Source organism: Uranotaenia lowii, chromosome 3 (genome assembly GCF_029784155.1).
Source record: "Uranotaenia lowii strain MFRU-FL chromosome 3, ASM2978415v1, whole genome shotgun sequence".
Classification (NCBI taxonomy): Eukaryota; Metazoa; Arthropoda; class Insecta; order Diptera; family Culicidae; genus Uranotaenia; species Uranotaenia lowii.
This window is the reverse complement of record NC_073693.1, coordinates 72927486-72949942: the sequence shown is the minus strand read 5'-3', so window position 1 is coordinate 72949942 and position 22457 is coordinate 72927486. Positions and strand designations below refer to the sequence as shown.

At 36.4% G+C, this 22457-nt stretch overlaps 1 protein-coding gene across 1 annotated transcript in view; it reads left to right on the top strand.

Moving 5' to 3' along the window:
• LOC129756032 (uncharacterized) overlaps nt 1–22457 on the top strand; it is a 121215-nt gene that overhangs the window by 97791 nt on the left and 967 nt on the right. The window contains exons 4-6 of the mRNA XM_055752786.1: nt 3688–3850; nt 13984–14231; nt 14293–14499. Of these exons, the coding sequence (XP_055608761.1) occupies nt 3688–3850; nt 13984–14231; nt 14293–14499 (618 nt within the window). The remainder of the gene's footprint in view (nt 1–3687; nt 3851–13983; nt 14232–14292; nt 14500–22457) is intronic.

The window sequence follows — 22457 nt, the reverse complement described above, 5'->3', positions numbered from 1 at the left end:
GAGCGCCATCGGAACTTACCAAGATTGGACAAGATTTTTATTATGATTGACGAACGTCCATTATCGGCACAATTTTAACGTTATTATGATTGATTATGCAGTTTCTGGTAACGGTGCAAAGAGTTAGGAACACTTTTAAGAAGCTTGTAGGCACAAGTTGGGTTGCTTTTGACGTTGGATAGGAAAATGGTACCTCATTTACATCTATAAAAGTTCGATTTTGTAGCTGAACTGCGCATTAATAGATTGTTGATTGGTAATAGGATTTGTTCCTTCTATTCAAGATATTTTTGCCTTTGTTCGAATGATGGCAATGTGCAGTTTTACACCCAAGAACTTGTCAGTCAACAAGTTGTGCAACTCTAGAAGTAAGTACGAGATTGTTTGTTGAGCATGTTTATTTACAAACAAACCAGACCCTCAATCTGGGAAATTTTCAGCAGGAAATCCAACGGTTCTGTAAATTGGAAAGTCCCTTGGATGTAACTCTCTTCCAGTGATTGCATCAACAAGCCCCACTAACCAAAAAGTCAGAGAGTAAGTGCACTTGCACTCAGGCCTCCAAAGCGAGACGTTCCGATTACGAAAGCTGCCAAAGTATTTACCTCCACCTATTTATATATGGGCATTGGACAACAACTGGGGATAACTCGTAAATATGCAACTGGTATGGCACTTTTCTCGGAGAGTTTCGCCTCGAGGAAAACCGGTTCGGCTTGCGTCTTCCTTAGACAAGTTCGCTCGCACCGGTTACGGTGCTTTTTTTCCGCACAGTACCTACCTCCAATCGACACGGGGCGCAGGGTTTATCCATGCAGTGGTGCTCGATGATGATTCAATTAGAGGAATCTTTTTTGGCTTCCAACCGGTGGAATGGTAAAATTGTTACGGTACCATCGATGCCTAACGATCAGTCAAATTTACATAACAAAATTAACATTGAGAGACCTCAAAACACCCCCAAAGGATACGGTAGCCAGAAGACTTCACCTATATTCCCGATTGATGATTTATACTTTCCACAGTGACCCATACTAGGCTGCTAGCGCTGATAAATGACATATTATCACGGATTCATTCCCCATATATTTTTCATCACCAGAAATGGGTACTCAACTGGTTATGTTCAGTTGATTTATAAACTACAATCCTAAAGATTGTGTTCGCACATACATATTGGTTATGCAGTCATCAGGAAGGAACCTACAAAGTACGTCAATAAGAACCAGTAAGAAAACTATTCAGTCTGTCAGTGGGATGAAGAAATACGGGGCACATTGATTGCATCAGCTCTGCATAAATAAGTACTTAATGTATTACAGCTGTGAGAAGCTCCCTGTGTCCTACAAACAACTGGTGAATCTTGATTAACGTTAGCTTTCTTGCTGCCGCGAGCAACTGTTATTTCTGTTGACACGCGATCTTACAATTTTTAAGGTTAAGATTTTCAATACAAATTCATATATTTAAAAACCCTTTGAAAAGAAAACATCCTCTTCTCTTGTACCTACCTACCTACCTAAAAGTCCGGCGCCGATTGACCGGCGCATAGGCTGAGATAAAAGATCTCCACTGCTGGCGATCCGGAACTGTCTTCACTTGCTGCCAGCCAAGGTTTTCGTCAACTGTGCGGATTTCAGCGGCTAGACTACGCCGCCACGAGCTTCTGGGCCTGCCTCTTCTTCGATGCCCATCTGGATTCCAGTCAAGCGCCACTCTGCAAATCTCGTTTTCATCTCTTCGCAGCGTGTACCCAATCCATCTCCACTTACGTTCCCGAATCTCGATTTCCAGCGCCTTTTGATGACACCGGCGATGAAGTTCCACGTTTGAGATCCAATTGCCAGGCAACCAAGCGTGGATTATGTTCCGCAGGCAGCGATTCACAAACACTTGCAGTTGAGGTTGAGGTTTTTAACAAACTACTGCTCCTGATCTATTCAATTGTTACAGAAACTGAGGTACCGATACGCTTCTTCGCAATCCGCCAATATTTCGTCCAGGTTTCGTTGGAATATCTTTGGTGTATTGACCAAGCCAAACGGCATACGTTTGAAAGAACACAGGCCTCGATGAGAAATGAATGAGACGATGTCGCGCGAGTCCCCCTCAAGTTCGGGCAAAAAGAAGGCATCCTGGACGACTGCTAATCGCAATGAAAAGCAAAACCTTACGGCAAACACAAGATTTCGGAAGCTGCATACGACATTGTTGACAAAGTTCGGTTGCTTGGTAATGGACGACGAAACCTTCTTGGACAATAGTATCATACAGCAACCGGAAGGCATTTTCAAATTTATCAAACTATCAAAGTTTACCAAGAAATATCTCGTTTGGCAAGCTGTTGCCAGGTTGCCCGGTTTTTTTCCGGGTTTGCCCGATTTTATCCTGGTTTGGCCGGATATTCAATATAAAAATTGGGAACAATCCGGCCCGACCTCCAAAACCAAAATTTATCGAGAAAGTTTTATAAAAACAATCATGGAAGGTTTTTTGGTAGTCATTCGTATTCAAGATTCAAAATCTGTCGAAGAATTTTGATGAAAAAAAATTACTTTCAATTTTTTTTTTTATTTTTGTTGAGTAATTTCTGAATTTTGACAAAGTTTGCCCGAATAATACCCCGGATTTCTGGTCGTCAATTTTTTAAACCAAATGCCCGGATTTGTCCGGCCCAGACACATGCTAAAAAAATTCTGGCAATCTCAAGCTATCTGTACCTGTGGCTTTAAAAGCGATATTTTTGTTGCAACCGAAACCGTCTACCAGAAAATTTACGTGAAAGAGTGTCTTCAAAAGCGTTTGCTGCCTTTCCTGAAGAAACATGGCATTTCTGTTCTGTTTTGGCAGGATTTGGCATCCTGCTATTGTAGAAAAAAAAGAGTCATGAAGTTGTATGCCGCTTACAACATTCAGGTTGTGCCCGAGTATAAGAACCCTCCTAACACACCAGAAATTCGCTCAATCAAAAAATATAGTCGGCATTATTTTTATCAAAATTTTTAAAGTTATTTAGTTTTGAAGGAATCTTTACACATATAATATCAAAAATGTAAAGTAAAGTAAATTGTTAGCAAAAACTTGAAAAATTTGTCCGTGAATTTTATTCGCAAATCTTCAAAAAAAAAGTTCTTCCTGCCCCCCTTGATCGATTTTTTCCTGAAGAGTGTGTTGGATAGAGAAGAGTCTTCTCTATAATATGAACTAAAAATCAGAGATGCTTAGTTTTTTTTTATTAAAGGTCCAAAAAAGACATCGCGTAAATGCTTCTGCTTCCGGTTCAACATAATGTTGATCCTTTAATGAATATAATGAAGAAAACATACATTATCGAAAAATGTCGTCAAAACCATTAATCAGTTTGGTGATGATCAATACTGTGCAGTCCCAGCAAACATAAAATCGCATCAGAAATTATAGCTCAAGTCGTTAACAACGTTACTTGAAATCGGTATAAATGTTATGATTCGGATATATGTGTATAAAAAGTCCGCCATCAGGTGTTACATACTTACATATCTATTTGGCTGAAAATTTTGGTAGAATTCTAAAATCTCGACTGAAAAGGTTGACCTTAAGTTTGATAAAATTTACGTATTGTATCATGTACTTTATAATATTTATTTGTTTGAAAATCCTAGACCTATTGATGATTTTAACGTGTGTTTTTTATATCTTCCCTTCCAGTGCATGACGGCGTACGTCGAGTTCGAGATCTCCGAGGGGGCGTATGAGGTGTCCTGTCCGGATGCGATGTGCCCGGCCCAGGGCATCATCTCCATCACCGAAATTACGGCCCTGGCGTCGGCCTCCCTGGTGGAGAAACACCACCGCTACCGACTGAACCGAGGTGAGTGTACTATGTAGTAGTTTACTTAAACCTCAGAGGAATTATTTTTTACTAAATCAAAGCACCCGAAAGATTCTTTCGATTGCTTTGATTCAGTAGAATTATTCAACCTTGTAAGCTCACAACACATATTAGAATATTTTTTATAAACAATTAAATAAAAACAGTACTATTCTATTATGCATGTGAAAAAAAATCAAGTCAATGCGAAACAAATCACACACTACTTAAATAGCTTATCATCAATTAATTGTGTATTTACTCTAATGTGCTTGGCTTGATGGGGTAATACATCATCGCGAAGAAAAATAAACAAATAGTGTGCAGCACTCCCTCGACAGTGCAACAAAGTTTGAGACTTGTGATAACGATAACGTCAAACTTATCAAAGTAAACAAAACTTTTATTCGCGCTACCGGTTTTTGTTCGGTTTTGTTATTGGGGGTGCCTCTCAAAATGGAAGAGAATTCCGTTGCTATTCTTCTGTACATAAATAAGCGCAAATAGTATTCGCCAAGATTCAATAAAAAATTAGAATCTTTTTAAGTAAAACACAATTTTAGATCTGAATCCTACAGTATGACCCATAAAAATGCTAAAATTCTTTGGAAATTTGGGTTGTTTTTGATTATTTTTGAGGATATTTGTTCGTGGGTGTAGTAGCTCTAACGTAACAATGCATTACATGGACAGTTTTGCAGTTTTTAAACAAGATGGAACCCCTGCCATACCTCGAAACGGACCCGAACCTAGCTGGAAGAGAACATGAAATTTTGGCCGAAGGATCATTGGTAACCGAGCAGTCCGGATTTCAACCCCATCGATTTGATATGGGCGTATGTTCGAGCGAAAGTGTGTGAATCCTCTCACCCATGTGTTGATTCTCTGAAGGCTTCCATCTCCAAAGCTTGGGATTCCCTGTTAAAGATATTTTTTTTACCTGGGATTTTAAAATTGTTAGCTTATCCCGTAAGTTTCAACGTTTCACGTTATTTTGCTAGCAGATTTTTCTTTTTTGATAAGATTTTCTATGTTTTTTATGTACTTTTTGTTTTTGATTATTTTTTTTTTGTAGTAGACACATCGAGTTATTGTTTCTTTATATGTTTATCTAGACGCCTGAACGAATAATTTTTTTTTTAAATAAATCAAATGTGTAGAATAATTTTTGTGAACCGCGATGACAGATTTTCGCATTTTTTTTATTGGTAATACTGTAGAACTCAGATTAAATATTCCACTATAGTTATTCAACTCAAGATTCATACTCGAAATAGTCATCGATCCATGGAAACAGCTGACTCATTCTACCAATTTTTTTCCTGTCCTGATTCATTGTGACAAAAACAGCATCAAGTTGCATCTTCATTCCGTTCTTTCAAACTTTTCCTCCCACACAACCAACTCAAGGGCATTGAGGCCAAAGACGTATCTCGGTTGTTGTTGTTGCTTATTTTTGTAAGCCACTTGGTGTCGCTGACGGTCAATTATTTTACCATCAACAACAACGACAACGCCAACAACAAATGAATAAAATCCAGTAACGGATGATAGTTTTAATTTCGCAATCGTGTGCCCGTCTTTTAACGTCCTCCTCCGCTTCGGCGATCGTCGAGGGCTGCCGAACGCTTAATTACTTTTTGCTGTTATGCAACCACCCAGGCAGGTATAAGTTTCTGGCGTGCAGGATTAGAATCGCATTAGAATATCATCCTATTACTCAAGCCGTCGTCGTCGTCATCGTCTGTCCGACGATCGAACGATAGGCGGGTATTTTAAAATGATCGAACGATTGTTTTTCACCATACAGTATATAAGGTGAATGAATCGTTCCTTGGCCTGAGCTACAATTAATTTTGCTTTTTATTTGCTTTGACATATTGTCCTGTATATAATATCAGAAAAAATCAAATTTCTATTGATCCTTCATAATTTGAAAATGATCTTCGTGAACACAATCTAATTCAAAAGTACAAATTTACAATCAAAGTTAACCAGTGGTCTTAAGCCTCAATCAATGAAGCTCCCAACAAATGCAATTACCGGAAAGTTCATGTCAAAGTGCAGTTCTCCAGCTATGAATCAAAGAGAAGTCAATCGGATCCATTAAATTGACTCCATACCGATGTCATCATAAATGTAGTTCATTTGCCGTCCGTCCCATCGTCGTCGAGGTCGTCGTCGTCGGTCACAATGAAAACCCATCAATTGTGAATCCCCCGAAACGACCGGTCATTTGATCTCCGATGGTGTCCAAGCATAGGTTTGAGTTATGCTGGGCTGGAGCATAACTGGTATCACAGCCGATTCACCACACTTAATAATTTTTATCGCTGTTATCGTTGTTGTCAGCATGATTTTTATCGTCTGCATACGTGTTACATTTGACTGAGTCGATTTTGGTTCATTTTTTAATTTCTCAAACTCTGGCATCTAAAAAGCTTTATCTTGGTTCAAAACTCGTCCATGACTTTTTGCAGAATTTATAAGTAACTAATGTTTACATGAGTAAATTTGAACTTTAAGGTTTGTATGGGAAAATTGAATATTTTATACTAAAAAAATCAACATCATTTTTCTTTCTTCTCTGGAAGCTAGCCTGCTTATGGTTTTAAGCCAATTTATAAATTCTTTAAAGAAAATTTGCCACTGAACAACTTTGTTGAAGACCTTGAATACTTTGTTGAAATTTTCTGCTGAAGAACTTGATCGAAGATCGTAACTTCGTATTTTATTAAGCAAAAAAGTTAAAAGCTATTCAACAGGGGTATGTCTTTTGGCAGTGAACACCAATAAATTCAATTGACATCATTGCTGATGCCTCGCAAAGTTTTGCATGAAAAGTAGTCATGCAATAACTCGCTAGACACCCAGCAGTGATGTCAATTGATTTTTTTTTCAATGCACAAGATGTGCATCTATTCAACACCTAATTTTGTCTAATTTGACATATCATTGACTTCAAGAATTTATAAATTGGAAAAAAAAAAACCATCAGTAGATTCAGTTCCCTGGAAGAAACAAAAATTTTGTTGATTTTTTAGTACAAAAGGTTTAATTTTCCCATACAAACCTAAAAGCTCAAATTTAATCATGTAAACGTTACTTATAAATACTGCAAAAAACCATGGATTAGTTTTGAACGAAAACGACACTTTTTCCACCCCAGGGTTTGAGAAATTGAAAAATGACCAAAAATACCCAATAATTAAGGAAATTGATTTCTAATCCATTTTCTTACTTTTGATTATCACACAAACTCAAAAAATAATAAATTTTTCTGATAAAAAAAAATCAAATTTTCAAAACAAATCCTAATGAATGTTTCAAATCAATGCTATTTCCAGTAAGTCATAGATAAATTATTCAAAATTATGTTCCTTATTCTGAACTAGAAATTTGCTTAAAATGTATTGTATTGTAGCAGTCTAGTTTTCAAATTTAAAATCAATATTTTCGAAACATCAGAAAAAAAAATCGAATAAAGCTTCGGACATAAGAATTAATGCACAAAAATAGGATATGTATGTATGTATGTATGTATTTATGTATGTATGTATGTATGTATGTATGTATGTATGTATGTATGTATGTATGTATGTATGTATGTATGTATGTATTAGAACCCACCAGTTGCTGATAGATCTTTCGAACCGAGTTGGTACGGGAAGTCTCGATCGCACATTCAAATATTGTTCATGCTTAAATCATCAAAAATAATTGCAGCACAACCAAGGGGTCCGTTACCACTGGTTTGGGGCAGGTTTGACTCATCTCACTCCCTTCCGAAACAAATAAAGAATCCTGACATGGTACCGAAATATCCGCCTCATGATTCCCCTGCCGAGATACTCCGGCTGGCTTAATTCCACAATGCATTGTATATCAGTCTTCCGATCGTCTGATGTCCTGTCCAACCCCCCTCTAACACCCTTTCATATAGTTAAGCTATTTTACTTATTTATATAATAAGATTTAAAATAAACATAAGTAGAAGGAATAAGGGCAAGACAAGCCCCTTGAGCTCACGCGTGGTTTAAAAAAAGTAGTAAAGTAAATACTTGAAACTTATGTCATAGATGGCTAGAGTGAGATGTTAGACACTTGAAAAATATGATAAATAGCAAAAATATATGTTCGAACGGGGTAAGATAATCCCGAATTTGATGTATTTCGTTTGATTATCGTTTCTTTTGCTCAAAAGTAGCCATTTCATATTAAAAGGCTTCTGGTATAAGTTGTAAGTGACTATCGATTATAAAAATAATTGGTTGCAAAACAGAAAAGATGCCATTCGTGCATATTCGTATGATTGTTTTTTTAGGTTGCTTCAAAATAAATTTTTCCTCACATCGAAACTGAATGTTATTTTCCAAAATATCATTTACTTATCAAATGAAAATCCAAGTGTTTTATATGACTTTAAATGAGCAATGAACTCTAAAAGAAGATGTGCTTTGAAAAAAAGACTAAAAAAAATGCAATTTCTCCAAAACTGACAGTGCCCATTTTGCCTCTTGTGGCCTACATGCCCTTATTTCCCCCATATATTCATATCTATGAATATATAAACATTAAACAAATGCTTCAAGTTCTACTTAGCTGATTCCTTTGTTGAAATAAATTTCTTCCTCAGCATTTTGCTTTCCTCTTGAAGAAATCAAAGCAAACTGCGCAAAAACGGTCGTCCCTTTTATTATTATTTTTCTTTATTGGACGTGCTGACGCAAAACACAAACTTACAAAGTTTATGAAACACATTGTATATATGTAGTTCTTTCCTCTTTACCACCAGAACAATTGAATCTTTGATTCAAATTAATTATCAATTCTTCACAATTCACAAAATCTGAATATGCCTCTTCCTCTTGGCTTAGACAAATGCACAAGTTGCATTTGCAAGTTGCTTAGACAAATGCATCTTTTTAATCGAGCCAGTTTTGAAAAATAAAACAATTTTCTTCAAAAATTCAAATGTCTATGTTGTCCTCAGGTTAGCAGAACGCGACGCGAAAAATAAAAACAGTCTTACTCGAGCCAGTATTGGAAAAAAACCATTTTCTCTCAAACTCAAACGTGCATTTCGTCCTACATAAATGTAGGTACTAGCAAGAATTGATTTCTTTGGCCGTCGATGCCATCAACGTTAATATTTACGGTCGGGGATTGATTGATTTCGTAAAACAATTCACAGCACTGTTTGAATTAGTAAAACTTCATTATTCCGAGGATTTACGAAACAAAACGCGACCGCGGAAAAATATGCGACCATATTCGAGCAAGGCCAAATTGGTTTTCCAATTAATGCACAAAGATAGGATATCTACATAAAATAAAACACCAGATTTGAAAAAAAATCTGAATTCCCAAATAAATGTCAGAGGTTAAAAATCAACCATGATTATAAATTGTTATAAACACGATATTGTTTGTTATTTATTGTTCATCTTATTTTACACATTTTTTCTTCATTTTCGATTGTAGGATTGATTAACGAATTCCGCTGTAGTATCTTGAAATTTGAAAAAAAAAAAATTAATCACGATTTTAAATGTGAGGAGAGTTTCTTCAATAGTTGATAATTGGAATTTATTTGAAAAAAAAGAAGAAAATATTCAATTTATTTCATTTATAGTGATCAAAGTCAAAGTTAAAACCCTTTTCTATATTAATAGTCTTCCTGTTATAGAAATAAAAGGCTCTAAAGTTCGGAAGTTCCAGATAATAACTTTTTATATATTCATAATACAACATCTTCAATTATACTTACAAATTACATTTTAGGAAATTATCAATAAGAAACTGATAAAATAAATATAAAAAAATGAATTCCAAGTTTTGTTGTCTATATTGAAAGCACAAAGATAATACAAATTTAGTTTATATTGCGCACTTAAATTTATCTTTAGTTTGCGACTTCGAATCATTTTTCGAACATTCTTAAGATAAATTTAAAATCATGATCGATTGAAAAACATCATGAATCATCATGAACATGATAAAATAATGAAAATTAAAGAAACGGATATAAATTATAAAGTTGGAAGTTTGAAGTTTAAAATTTTAAGCTCTGAATATTTTGTCGCTTCAATTGAAATATTGGGTCCTAGAAAGAACAGAAGGTGGAAGGAAACTATTTTTTTCTTATTGAACATTGAGTCTCAAACGCTTCCAAGAAGATTAGGTTTTTAGAACACAAAAATACAAAATTTAAAAACAAAGAAAAATTTATGAAAAAAATTAAAGAAAATTTAAATAGTTTGACTTCGAAATTCGATAAATTTATTTGAAAATAAAAATAAAATATAAAGATGAAAAAGATCAGTTTTTTTTAACATTTTAGAAGGTTTATTTTTTAATTTCAATAAACTAGACTAACCATTTTAAAAACTTATTCATAGAATTTAGTTGATACTTCAAAAGAACAGCATTTAGGTGCCTATGATCAAATGATTGATTTGGTAGATTTATGCGTCCTGAACTCGAATCTTTTTTGTCGGATTTTGTCTTTTGCCTTGCGTTTTGGTGATATGGAGTTTATGAGCTTTAAAATGAATCAGTTTCAAGTGAAATCAATCATTGATAACTGATGAAATAACAAATTTACGTTAACGCAAAAATTCTCATTCTGAATTTGTTTATTATACCTATTTATTTCAATTAAAGAATAATATTTTAAAGATGACGATGCATGGTCTAAAAAAAATAAATTCTACTGATTTTAAAAATTTGAAAAGATATAATTACAAATATTTCAGACATTATTGAATAAAGTTTTATTAATTTGAATTCATTCTTAAAATTTGTGCAAATCTGAAAAACGATTAGATTTAAGCTTTAAAAATAATTAACCCTCAATTTGGTTTAGAACTTCATTTAAAATGGGGAAAAGTAAACAAATGGAAAACCTCTATAATTTTTTTTCGCAGAACTCCTATTTTTGAAGTTTTGGGGAAAGTAAAAAAATGATATAAAACCTGTATTTAAGAATGTTATGTTTCCGTTTTAAAGTTTAGTATTGAATTTTCTTACATGATTTTAAAATATTTACACAAGTTATTTAAAAAAATTAAAGCTGATAGAAAAATTGCATATTTATTCTATTGTGTTGTGAGCCTACTTGGTTGAATGATTCAACTGAATCAAAGCAATCGAAAGATTCCTTGTAATACCGTGGTTGAATTAAAAGGAATCTTTCGATTACTTTGATGCATATTTATATCCAGAGTACCCCAATTTGTGGTCTTATGAAATTTATCAAAACCTTTTTGAATGTGATGTTTAGAAACACACAATAAAATTGAGACTCAAATTGTTTTCTTGAAGAATATCTCATATCAGTAATTTGTTTTGTTACACTTCTTAATAAAAACCCATTCTAAAGACGAGGTTGGGGTTTCTTATGTCAAGTTTAGAGTTCCAATACAAAAGGTTAAATGAATTGCAAATCGAAATTTACAATTAAAAATTAGTTTCAATTCGTGTACGGCACCTATATGTCGTAAAATTAAACGTCTCATGCCAAGAGTGATTTACGAATAATTTAAGAGCAAAATTTGTGGCTTTCTTGTTAACACTTATTTAACACCTTTTAAGTTCAAGTAATTTCCGTTCACTACGTTAAAAATTTCGCACGGATCTTGTTACATATTGACTGTGGGAAAACTGAACACAAAGAGATCTAAAATTGCCCGTTCTATCATGAGCTTGACTATAAATTTTCAAATTTTAAAATGATTTGATGAGCTGATTTTTTAACTGAACAGTAGAGCTTATTGGCTTTGTATTAGCATCCGTCTAAGCAATGTTTTTCGATGCCATGCCTTGGTCGAAAGCGGTTCAAATATAATAACATTTGAGGTAAAAAAAAATTAACAATAATTTGATATAATGTTTTAAAATTAAAAACATTCAAGCTTGCTTCAGATACAATTGGAACAAAAAAATTGCCTATATTTCAGTTATTCATCATTGAATTCAAGATCTTTTTTATACAAATGTAGCATTTTTTCATATTTTTAAGGAAAAATACAGATTCGTCACGGTTTCGAAAGAATTCTAGAAATTTTCATATAACACGGCTCATTAGGTGGTGCAAACCTTCTTCGTCTATCATTTTAGCTATCTTATTCCACCAGGTCTTCATCTGATTGATGTATTTGACAACCTTTCCCTTTTCTTTGAGTCTCCTTTTCATGATTGCCCACTATTTTTTCAATAGGGCGGAACTGGAGGCAGTTTGGTGTGTTAAGGTTTTTTGAGAACAAACTGAACCCCTTTCTCTGTATACGATTTTTGAACGACTCTACTGTAATGACAGCTTGCCAAATTTAGTCAAAACACTACGGGACGGTCGTGGGATCGAATGAACAGAAAAATTCGTTTTCAAAGACACTCTTTTTGGTACTTAGTTCCGACGTCATTGTCTTATTTGTTACGAAAACTTTCGTTTTTTTTTGCCACAGCTGCAAATGCCTTGCCAAATCATATATTTTCGTGCAAAATTGGCGACAAAAACAAATTTGAATTTGTCTGCAACATCCCCCCAAGCCGTTGCCAGGTAAATTTGACCTGGGATTTGCCCGAAGTCAGTCTTGACTTAGGTTTCATCGTCCATCAGAAGACACTCGTTGAATTTGGTCAGCACCTGGTTGTATATTTAGCTCGGACTTTTTCCAATTTTTCTTTTTTATGGTCTAATTTGACTGTTTGCTAGCTCGATACCATCTGATTCCTTCCCAGAGTCGAATTCTCCTCACCGTACTATGGACAGCACCGAATTTTCTGGCCAAATCACGGTCCGACAGATTGGAATTCCTCTTAATCGTCTTTAAAATCTTACCACGCAGTCGAAAGATCCACTCCGACGATTGGCTTGAGGCTTCCGATTCGTCGTAAATGTTTCCTTAAACCGTTTGATAACGTGCCATACGGTATTATTATGCAATTTTAGCTGTTCAGCAAGCCTAGATGCAGACCACAATGGATTTTCAAATAATTGTGCACAATTTTTCCCCTTCTTCCGGCTTCCATGTTGATTGTTTACAAAGTACAGTCGTCAAAAATACAAACGTGAAGCTGACAAAATTCCCGACACATGGGCACCAAGATCTTCTAAATCCGTCCACCAGGAGCGCCACAATATGAAAATAAGTTTGTTCCAATTATAAAGAAGCAAGCTTTAGCAGCAAAAAAATCACAATCGTCGTTCACAGCCGTAGCCTAGTTTCTCATTAATTTGACTGAGATGAGACTTGTACTGACAAAAATTACGTTCACAGAAAAAAGTCCCAAATTACTTATTAGAGGGAAATTTTAACCTGATAAATCTCCCAGAAGGTTAGTTGGGATGCTGTTCTTTGACATTTTTTTCGGGTTTCAAGTCGGTTTCTATAAATGTGGTGTTTCTTTAAGTCTTGCTTAATATAGCTTTGTCCCTTTGTTCAACATTCTATTGGTGTAGGATTCTTTTTTTTCAAAAACTTAAAAAATTAAACCAAAGCTCTGTAATCCACTGTTCCATTTTTGTTAAGCTTGGGAGGTACCTTTTCAATTGATCGGAGGTCTTCGATCTGCTGCCAAGCACCATCATTACCCGTTTCGAAGGGGTGGGGTTGCAAATGGCGATGATGGGTTGACCTCTTTACTACACTAAGTTGCCACTGCCTCAGTTCGGTTGAGACTTCTTTTATCCCACCCTCTCGGTTAAAATGCCATCAACTCTTTATGGGGGGGGGGGGGTGTATGTGGTGTTGTCGTTAAACGTTCACATAATAATTGTCACCGGCGAGGTCCATAATGATTATATAGTATTTTCATAAGTATCTTCTGCTGCCTGCTGGTTGAACAATCGACCAAGCGCAAAAAGAGCGGTGGTGGCATTTCGACGTCCTACCATAAAAATCGGGGTGGATCTGTTTAATATGCGTGCCATCGTCACTTTGTATCATTGAGTTTGCGATTTTATGGGTGACATTAATTGATTTTTTTTTCTTGATAATTATCCGCCATGAAAAGGGAGGCACAATCACAAAATTATAAGCTTTGGAAAGGGTTATTTTAAACCTTCAGTTCATAGTATGTTCTGGATTTATTTTTAATTCCTATATTTAAACCTTTTTTTCCTTTCGCAGAGGTGGAGTTGGATAAATTCCGAACCTGGTGTCCGAAGGCCGGCTGTGAAACGATCTGTATGGTTGGCCAGAACCAGCAATCACAACAGCAACTCTCGAACAGTCCTAGCACCCAGAACAACAACAACACCGCGTCTTCCGATAGAATAGTGCCACTACAGTCATCCTCATCCTCGAACCTGCCGTCTCCGTGTGCCGTTCACTGTCCCACATGCCGGGAAGATTTCTGTTCCGGCTGCAAAAAGACGGTAAGCCCAAGAAACTTGTTTCTACAGAATGGAAGTTAACAAATTTTTGTTTAATTTTTAGTGGCACCCGACGATGTCCTGCGAGGAGAATACCCGACGGTTGGCCGCAGACGGTCAAACCGACGGGCACGGAATTCCGTTCGACAATGATCTCATCAAGTGCTGTCCGATGTGTGCTGTCCCGATCGAAAAGGACGAAGGCTGTGCGCAGATGATGTGCAAGCGCTGTAAGCACGTCTTCTGCTGGTACTGTTTGGCTAGTCTGGATGTAAGTAGATTTTATGATTTTTTAACAACACAAAACACTGGCTTGTAAAACTAAAAACAGTTTTCCTATTCTATAGAATCATTTAATGGACGAAGAATAAGAATTTAATTATTTGAATAATATATCGAGTTATTTCTGAGTAAGGGTTAAATTTCGTTTTGTAAATTCTAAGTTACTGGATGTTGATTTATCTAAGAACTTCCATCCAAAGGTGAAAAATGCGTTCAAATGTTCACGGTCTTGATTATTTTGCGTGACTATTTTTTTTTTTTCAATATATCTCAATTCGTAAATGTCCATGAACAGTCGATTTCATTGCGAAGAACCTTTGCCACGAACCAGTGATTGATCGATGGAATGACGATTCGACAGCGTCTAAAGCCCAAGCAGAGCACAACGTTGTGCATACGGCGCGGTGGGTTCTCGTGGGTTCCTTGCCAAATGATTCAATATAGTTGGGTAATTTTCAATACAAATTCACACATTTTAAGACCATTTTCAAAGAAAAACTTCTGCAATAGATTCATTCAATAACTGAACGATGAAAATTCGACTTTTCTACGTGAAATGCGGAAGTTTTCTTTGAAAAAGGTCTTTAAATATGAGAATTTGTATAGAAAATTAACCAAATTTATTAAATCACTAGCTGACCCGGTGTGCATTGCTACACCTTGCAAAAATAAATGTTATTTGTAAAAATTTATTCAAACTTAGATTTTTGTAAGCATTTTTTTTTTTAAATCAAACCTCATCATGGTTTAGAACCAACAACTTTGAAATGAGAGCTGCAGCTGGAGTTCCGAATTGCAATACAAAGATGGTATATATTATTTACTGAATCTCTAAACTTGTTTTTCAAGATCTGAAATTTGTACTCTGTTTTTTAAAGCTTCATAAAGACTCAAATAATGTCAATATTTAAGGACTTTCCACCTTTTTTCCCAAAGTGGGAAGTTACGAACTTCCATAAAACAATTTTTCACATCTATTTTTGAGTTATGCCAAATATCCGTACGCAAAAAATCTTTTTTTAAAATATGATCCCTTCTTGATTTTTGGAATAATGGAACATTTTCAATTTTTTTTTGGAAATTGTGTACAAAGGGAGTTGTAAATTGAACAATCAAGATCACAAAAGGCAGGGTTTTCTATGAAGCCGCGTTGGAGCTTCTCAAAGAACAAAATTCGCAAAAACAGCATTGGAGCATTCGGAACATTCAGCATCCTCAGAAGCACGTTAATGACCAGGCTGAGGAAGAAAAACCTACGCAACAATCAGATAAGTACCGTTGACTTTTCCCTGTATTTATTTTAAATTGGAAGCTAAATTGTGTTTGGTCTGTATTGTGCTGAGAAAAAAAAACTTTTCCAATAATCGATCCAATTATCAGGCATAGTTTGAATTTGTTCATTTTCTACGAACCAACCTTCTAATTTCCGTGCAAATTAGGGAATTTAAAAACTACAGCCTAGACTTTTCAGTCACTTTCACAGACTTTCATATCAATTTTCTGGCTATTAGTCAATTTGCTTAACGTTTGACTGTTTATGAAGTTAAATTTATAGATGTAACTAGTTTTAATAACTAATTCGCTTATAACTTTTTTCGTTTGAACCCAACGAAAATTTATTTTGAGTTTTTTTATTATTAGCTCAGTATTCTTTTAAGCCTAAGCGAATGCCTAGTTAAATGCTGCAAATCAATTGAATTTTGATTTTATATGTATAAATATTTGTAGGTTCTTCTTTAACTTCAATTTAATATTTTGTTAATAAATTGTTTTTATACTAAACGCTAATAACTTAATTGTACAGGGAAACTTGTTTTTTATTCTTCAAAAATGAAAGTTTACCATATCTAAAGACCAGAAACAAGGCAAGTTTCATTTCAAGATTAGGTGCTCAGTTATTTTTAATTGTTTAAATTAAATTTTAAATTTAAATACTATGTAAATAAAATAATTATTTTTCATTGACAAGGGTTAATTTTTCTTAATTTTTAAACCGAATCCGTTAAATGATAATTTTATTTATTTTTTATTATGATATGAAAGAAAATAAGTGCATTTTAGTAGATTAGGAGCTTATGTTTCAAGTGGTCACATCACTTATCAAGGTGATTTCCATGCCACCTTACTTCACTCCAAACACTCAGTGAGATTTGTGGACTTCCCTTCCTCTTATCGACTATAAGGACTTGGCCGGCGTCATTATTGGTTCATATTAAAGTCTGAAATTCTCAAAACTGTACAGTGAGGTTGTGATGCTTGATCCCAGCAACCTTTCATTTGGTTCATTGTGCAATATTGATTATTTCGAACCAATCACGGAGTGCAGCCATTATGCCATTGGCTAGGAGGGGCCGCGGTGGACCGTTATTGATAACCATCTCAAGCTCACAAGCTCAAGCTCCTGTATGGTTAGGCTATGATTCATAGGTACTATTGTACCTACATAGCAAAAATTATTTCCTGTAAAATTACGCAAATGTCATGTAACAAAAAGGAGCAGGACATTTACCGTAATTTTACAGGTCGAAAACATGATTACGTGACATTTAATTTTTAGTGTACAACTTTTTTACAGGACATTTGCTGTAATAATAAATGAATCTTCGTTAACTTTCAAGGAAAACAATTTAAAATTACAGGTTTTGTTAATTACAGGTGATTTATTTTAAAGGTTGCAGTTTTGAGAGACACGTTTTCTGTGTATATTTACGTTCCACTTAGTGTGTAAATGTCCCTCTTTTGCCCGACTACATTTCTTTATTGTATGTCTGAATTTAACAAAGTAAGTTAAAAAAAGTTCTCATTCTAATGAGAAAAAAGCTTTTATGCTTAAAAATTCCAATGTGGATAGGCTGAATGCCAACTTTGTCATTAAAAAATCATTTATTTGCCCTCACCCTGGTAAGAATATTTTCTGATCATTGTAAACTCAAATCTCCTGAATCTTTTAACCTTCCCATGCCGTTCGGGTCAATATGACCCGAAGCGCACATTTAAAATCTCTTTATCATCATTCCAATATACTGAAGAACTATGAATTTTGACAGACCAAGTATGTTCTATGAAAATAATGATCAAACTAACGTCAAAAAATTGAAATTTGAGTTTTGAAAATCGGTTCATTGGGAAATGAAATACAGCTATGCAAAGCAAAAAAACGGATATCGTTTTTTTAAAGTTAGATTTTTTTTCTACCGGAAGATCTGAGATAGCGGTCAAAACTTTCATTGGACCCCAACATATCTATACACTGTCGAATAGATGGATTCTTGACGGTTTCAAACATCAATGAAACACTTAAATACAGAAAAGCTGTCAGAAGTTATAAGCATTTTAAAAATAAAATTGATTTTTCGGACTTTTTACTTTCTGAACCAGTTTCTGATAACTTGGTAATACATATCGACTTTATTTTAAAATTTTGAGTAATAAGAACAAATTACCTACACAATGAATATAATATCATCAAAATCGGTTAACATTTACAGCCAGGAGAACGAAATCAAACTACAACTCAAATTTCCCCGAAACGGATATTTTGCGAACGGCATGGGAAGGTTAAATAAGGGACGAACACGAAATTATTGCGACACATTCAACAGGGGATAACTTTTTTATCATTGGGAAAAAATCAACGAAATTTTGCCCACTTTCTCGTTGATGTGTATTGTTTACATGCTGTCAAACTCAAAGTCGTGTCTTTCGATTCAATGAAAATGGATAGAAAATGGTGAACCAACGCGAGTCGAGAGAACAAATTCTTTCCAAACACCTGAAATTTCCTGACCTGTCGCACCAGCATTTGGGGAAAATGTTGAACATTCACAATTCAACTGCCTCCAGAGTGCTGAAGCGGTTCCAGAAGCAATTGACGTTGGACCACGGCAAAGGAGTTGGAAGAAAACCGGAACTGGAGATTAAAAGATGGAGGGAAAGGTAAAACGGATGATTGAAGCAAATCCCAACATCTCAAGCCGTGATTTGGCTAAAAAGATCTGCATGTCGCTGAGCTACGTCCAGATTGCAAAGAAGAAAGCTGGACTACATACATACAAGGTACAGAACTTCCTAAACCACGATGAGCGGCAGCATTCGACGGCTAAAACTCGGGCACGGAAGCTCTACGAGAAGACGCTGACAAAATATGGCTGCTGTGTGATGGACGACGAAACGTATATGAAAGCCGATTTTAAGCAAATTCCGGGGTTGGAGTTTTTCACCGGCAAGAGCAAGTTCGATGTGGACGCAGCTTATTTTTTGACAGGAAAATTTACTGCAATTTGTGATATATGTGAAATATTCGGAATTGGAAGCTTTTTGGTGGCTAAAGTACGAAAAATGGAACCGATCGGACTCTGGAATAGAGGCCCACCCTAAAGAAGACCTACTAGTTAGCCTCGGTTCCTGCGAAAAAGCAAAGCAAGCTGTTTCCCCAACATCCCCTGATCCAGTCAAGCCGAGTTTCCAGAAATTATTGCCGCAGTGAAGCTATTCTTGCGTCCTGAATCATCCGTAACTATAGTTTCCCTTTGATTTGGTGAGCCCGTTCTTTATTACTTTTAATCTGTTTATTTATTTATATTTTATTTTAAATTTAACACCAAAACCATATACAATCATATGAAGCGTTTGGCAGGGAACTCCACGCTTCATTCCTCCCTTGTTCCTGAATCTTTTGCGTTTATCATCACATGGTTGGCCTGGCCGTAGTAGTATCTGCAATGCATGTTCTATGTATCAGATACTATGTTGAAAAGAAAAATGAGGAACGCAAGTTTTTCATTTTCCAGGATGCATACAAGTTTTGGCCATGTTGGTGTCAGAAGAAGAAGAAGAAGCAAGAGCAAGTTCGAGGTGGACGACAAATTTAAGAAGAAGAAAATGTCGAAGTTCGCCTCCTGGCCATCTGCTCTTTCGGACTGAAGAGCCTTTCGTGACAGAGGGCAAAGTATTTAAATGGCGAGATCTACAAATCTGAGTCGCCTTTTGCCGTTCTTGCAGCAGCACGACGAAGCTTAGCTTTATTGGCCAGATTTGGCATCATGCCACTAAATATTCTAAAAGTGTCCTGGAGTGGTATGAGGCCAATTCTGTCCATTTTGTTTTAAAGGACATAAACCCGTCAAACTGTCCGGAGCTGAGCCCAGTGGAGCAGTACTGAGCAATTATGAAGCGGAAACTTTGGAAGAGAAAGAAGACAGTCAAAGACAAGAAGGACATGTTAAGAAAATGGAAAAAACATGAGAAACTGATACAGGGTGACACTGTAAAGACTTTGATGAAGGGCATCAAGCGAAAATGCGTTCAATTTTACACTCAAGGCTCCATCGATCAACTTTTCTTGTGATTTTTAAAGTAAATATATGTATAAAACTACCCTAAAATTTTGGTTTGATCGGCCTTTTTGCCATGTTTAATATATTGATTTTATTTCCCGATCCTTTCTATGGTTTTCGGATTTCTCAGGAAGGTATATGATGAAATCTGTGAAAAAAAAACTAGGCACAATTTTTCCGTTTGTTTGGATAATGTGCAGCTATTAAGCCTACCCTTTTCCTGATACCTGAAGCTCGTACTGATACCTCGTACTGTGCTTCGATGAGATGGGCTTAGTTTCTCTGGGACTCCTCGTCGCCTTAGAGCCACCCAGATGTTTTCGTGGTTCAGTCGGTCGAGTGCTTTTTCGAAATCAACGAACACCAGCAGAAGAGAGTCCTGGAATTCGTTGATTTGTTCCAGTATTATTATTATTCGTAGCGTTGTGATGTGGTCCACACATGATCGTCCGGATCGGAATCCAGCTTGTTGCCGTCGGAGTATAGCGTCAATTTTCTCCTGGATCCTGTTTAGGATCACTTTGCAGAGTACTTTAAGAGATGTCAGGTCTCCTTTCTTCGGGACCTTTATAAGGATACTCTGTATCCAGTCGGCCGGGAGTGTTGCAGTATCTCAGATGTCAGCAAAAAGACTTTGCTGATAAGGCAGAGTCGGCTTTGAGCATCTCAGCAGGAATGCAATCGATATTAGGCACTTTGTTGGATTTCATGTCTTTGATTGCAGCTTCTATTCCAGCCAACGATCCAAGGAAGCCAAGAAAGTTCAACGAGCCGCGAACTGAGGAAGGCTGTCGAACCATTAGCCAACTGGAGGTTCGTTGAACTGGAAAGCCAGGTGGAGGTAGACAAGCCAGGAAACACGGAAGGTCGTCGGATAGCTACCCTGGAAGATCGTTGGGTCGGATCCATTAGAAGCGGACCGGAATCCATTCGAAGGTCGGCGAGCCGTGAGCCAGACGAGATCGTCGTGCCATTGTAAAGGCATCGGGTCTAAAGAAAAGCATAGAGCTGGAACCAAACAAGGTCGTCGGACCTTTGCTATGAAAGGTCTCTGGGCCGGGATCCCGAATGCAGTCGTCGGGCCAGAGCTACTGATAGGTCGTCAAACCGAAACCCATGGGCAGGTTGGCGGACCGGTACCATGGAAGGTCGTCAAGTCAGGAACCAGGTGGAAGTTGTCGGACCAGGAGCCACTGGAAAACTTGCGAGCGGTGTTCACGTAAGGTCGTCAAGCCAGTGCCATGTAAGGTCGTTGGATCGTAAAGCCATGTGGATGTCGTCATGTTGGGAGCAATGTTCGGAAAATCGCTCAAGAAAAGCAGTCAGGATTCGTTTCAAGCTAGAATACGTATACCTCCGAGTGCTGTGATACGCACGTGGTAAAAGTATTCGTAGAATATTTGTCGAACATCAACACTAACTAGATACATAAAAATATACCATGCCCCATCGGGGGCTACCGTTGCTATTCGTCACGTGGCAATTCAACGGTGATCGACATACTTGATGATACATTTTGAACGTCGCTCCCACAATCATTCACTAACGCCTATCCTCGCATCATTGTTGATAATGTTCGGTATTGATAGACGATCATGAATGTTTCAGAAGGAAAAATCTGAAGAAATAATAGTCCACATGTTTCAAAAAGCCGTAGCAAATGCTGGACAGTTCATTGCGGTTACCTAGTAATGATTTTGTCCTTCTATGCAAAGCGAAAAATTAAAAATCATATTGTAACCTTTACACATATCTCAGAACTGATACATATCAGTTGTGATCCTAGAAGGTTTAAAACCATCAAGGAAGGCAATCACCATCGAGACGTTCGTTGCTGATAGTCTGCGTCCTTCTTCACCACATCATGTTTTGTGGGAATGTTTCAAATACATAAGCGTCGTTGTCATGCATGATTCTTTATATGATTTGGTTAGAGAGGAAAAATTGACTGCTTCGATTTTTTGGCTCTGAATGCAGTAAAGCATGGCTGATCGAAAATGATCGATTTTCGGAACATTGGTTGGGAGCACTACTGGGAGGTTCAGGCCAATGTGGTGGAAAGAAGGTGATGAAGAAACACGCACACTAATAGAGAACTCGTTATTCAAGAAGTAAAATAGTAAACAAAGCCTACGTCACTTGCCAGGATGTTTATGTATCCTAGGCGAGAATCGTAAACAGCAGTTGGCAATGATTTTTTTCTCTATAATTTTCTCTGTTGGTTGTTTGTTTGGAAATGCAACTGACGTCACAAATTGTCATGGTTTCAATGTTTACAAAAAAAAAACTTTTACTAACACTTAGCAAGGGATTTCCATCGCCACCTGAGATGTGTATACAGGTTGGGTTCAGGCCTCAGGCCAGCAGCAATGAGGTACAATTTTACTAAGGTAGCGCAAAGGAACGCACACTATTGCACGTCGGAGAGAAAAAAAGAAAAATAAACATAAACAAGCCCTACATCGCGACGCGTCGTTGTCAGGGAGCTTCATTTATCCTAGGCAAAATGCGTCGCGAAAATGGTCGGTAGTGACGTCACTTCTGTCATGGTAACTATGTTTACGAAGAAAAAACTTTACTTCTACTTTTGCAACGTTTCTTTCTCATCACC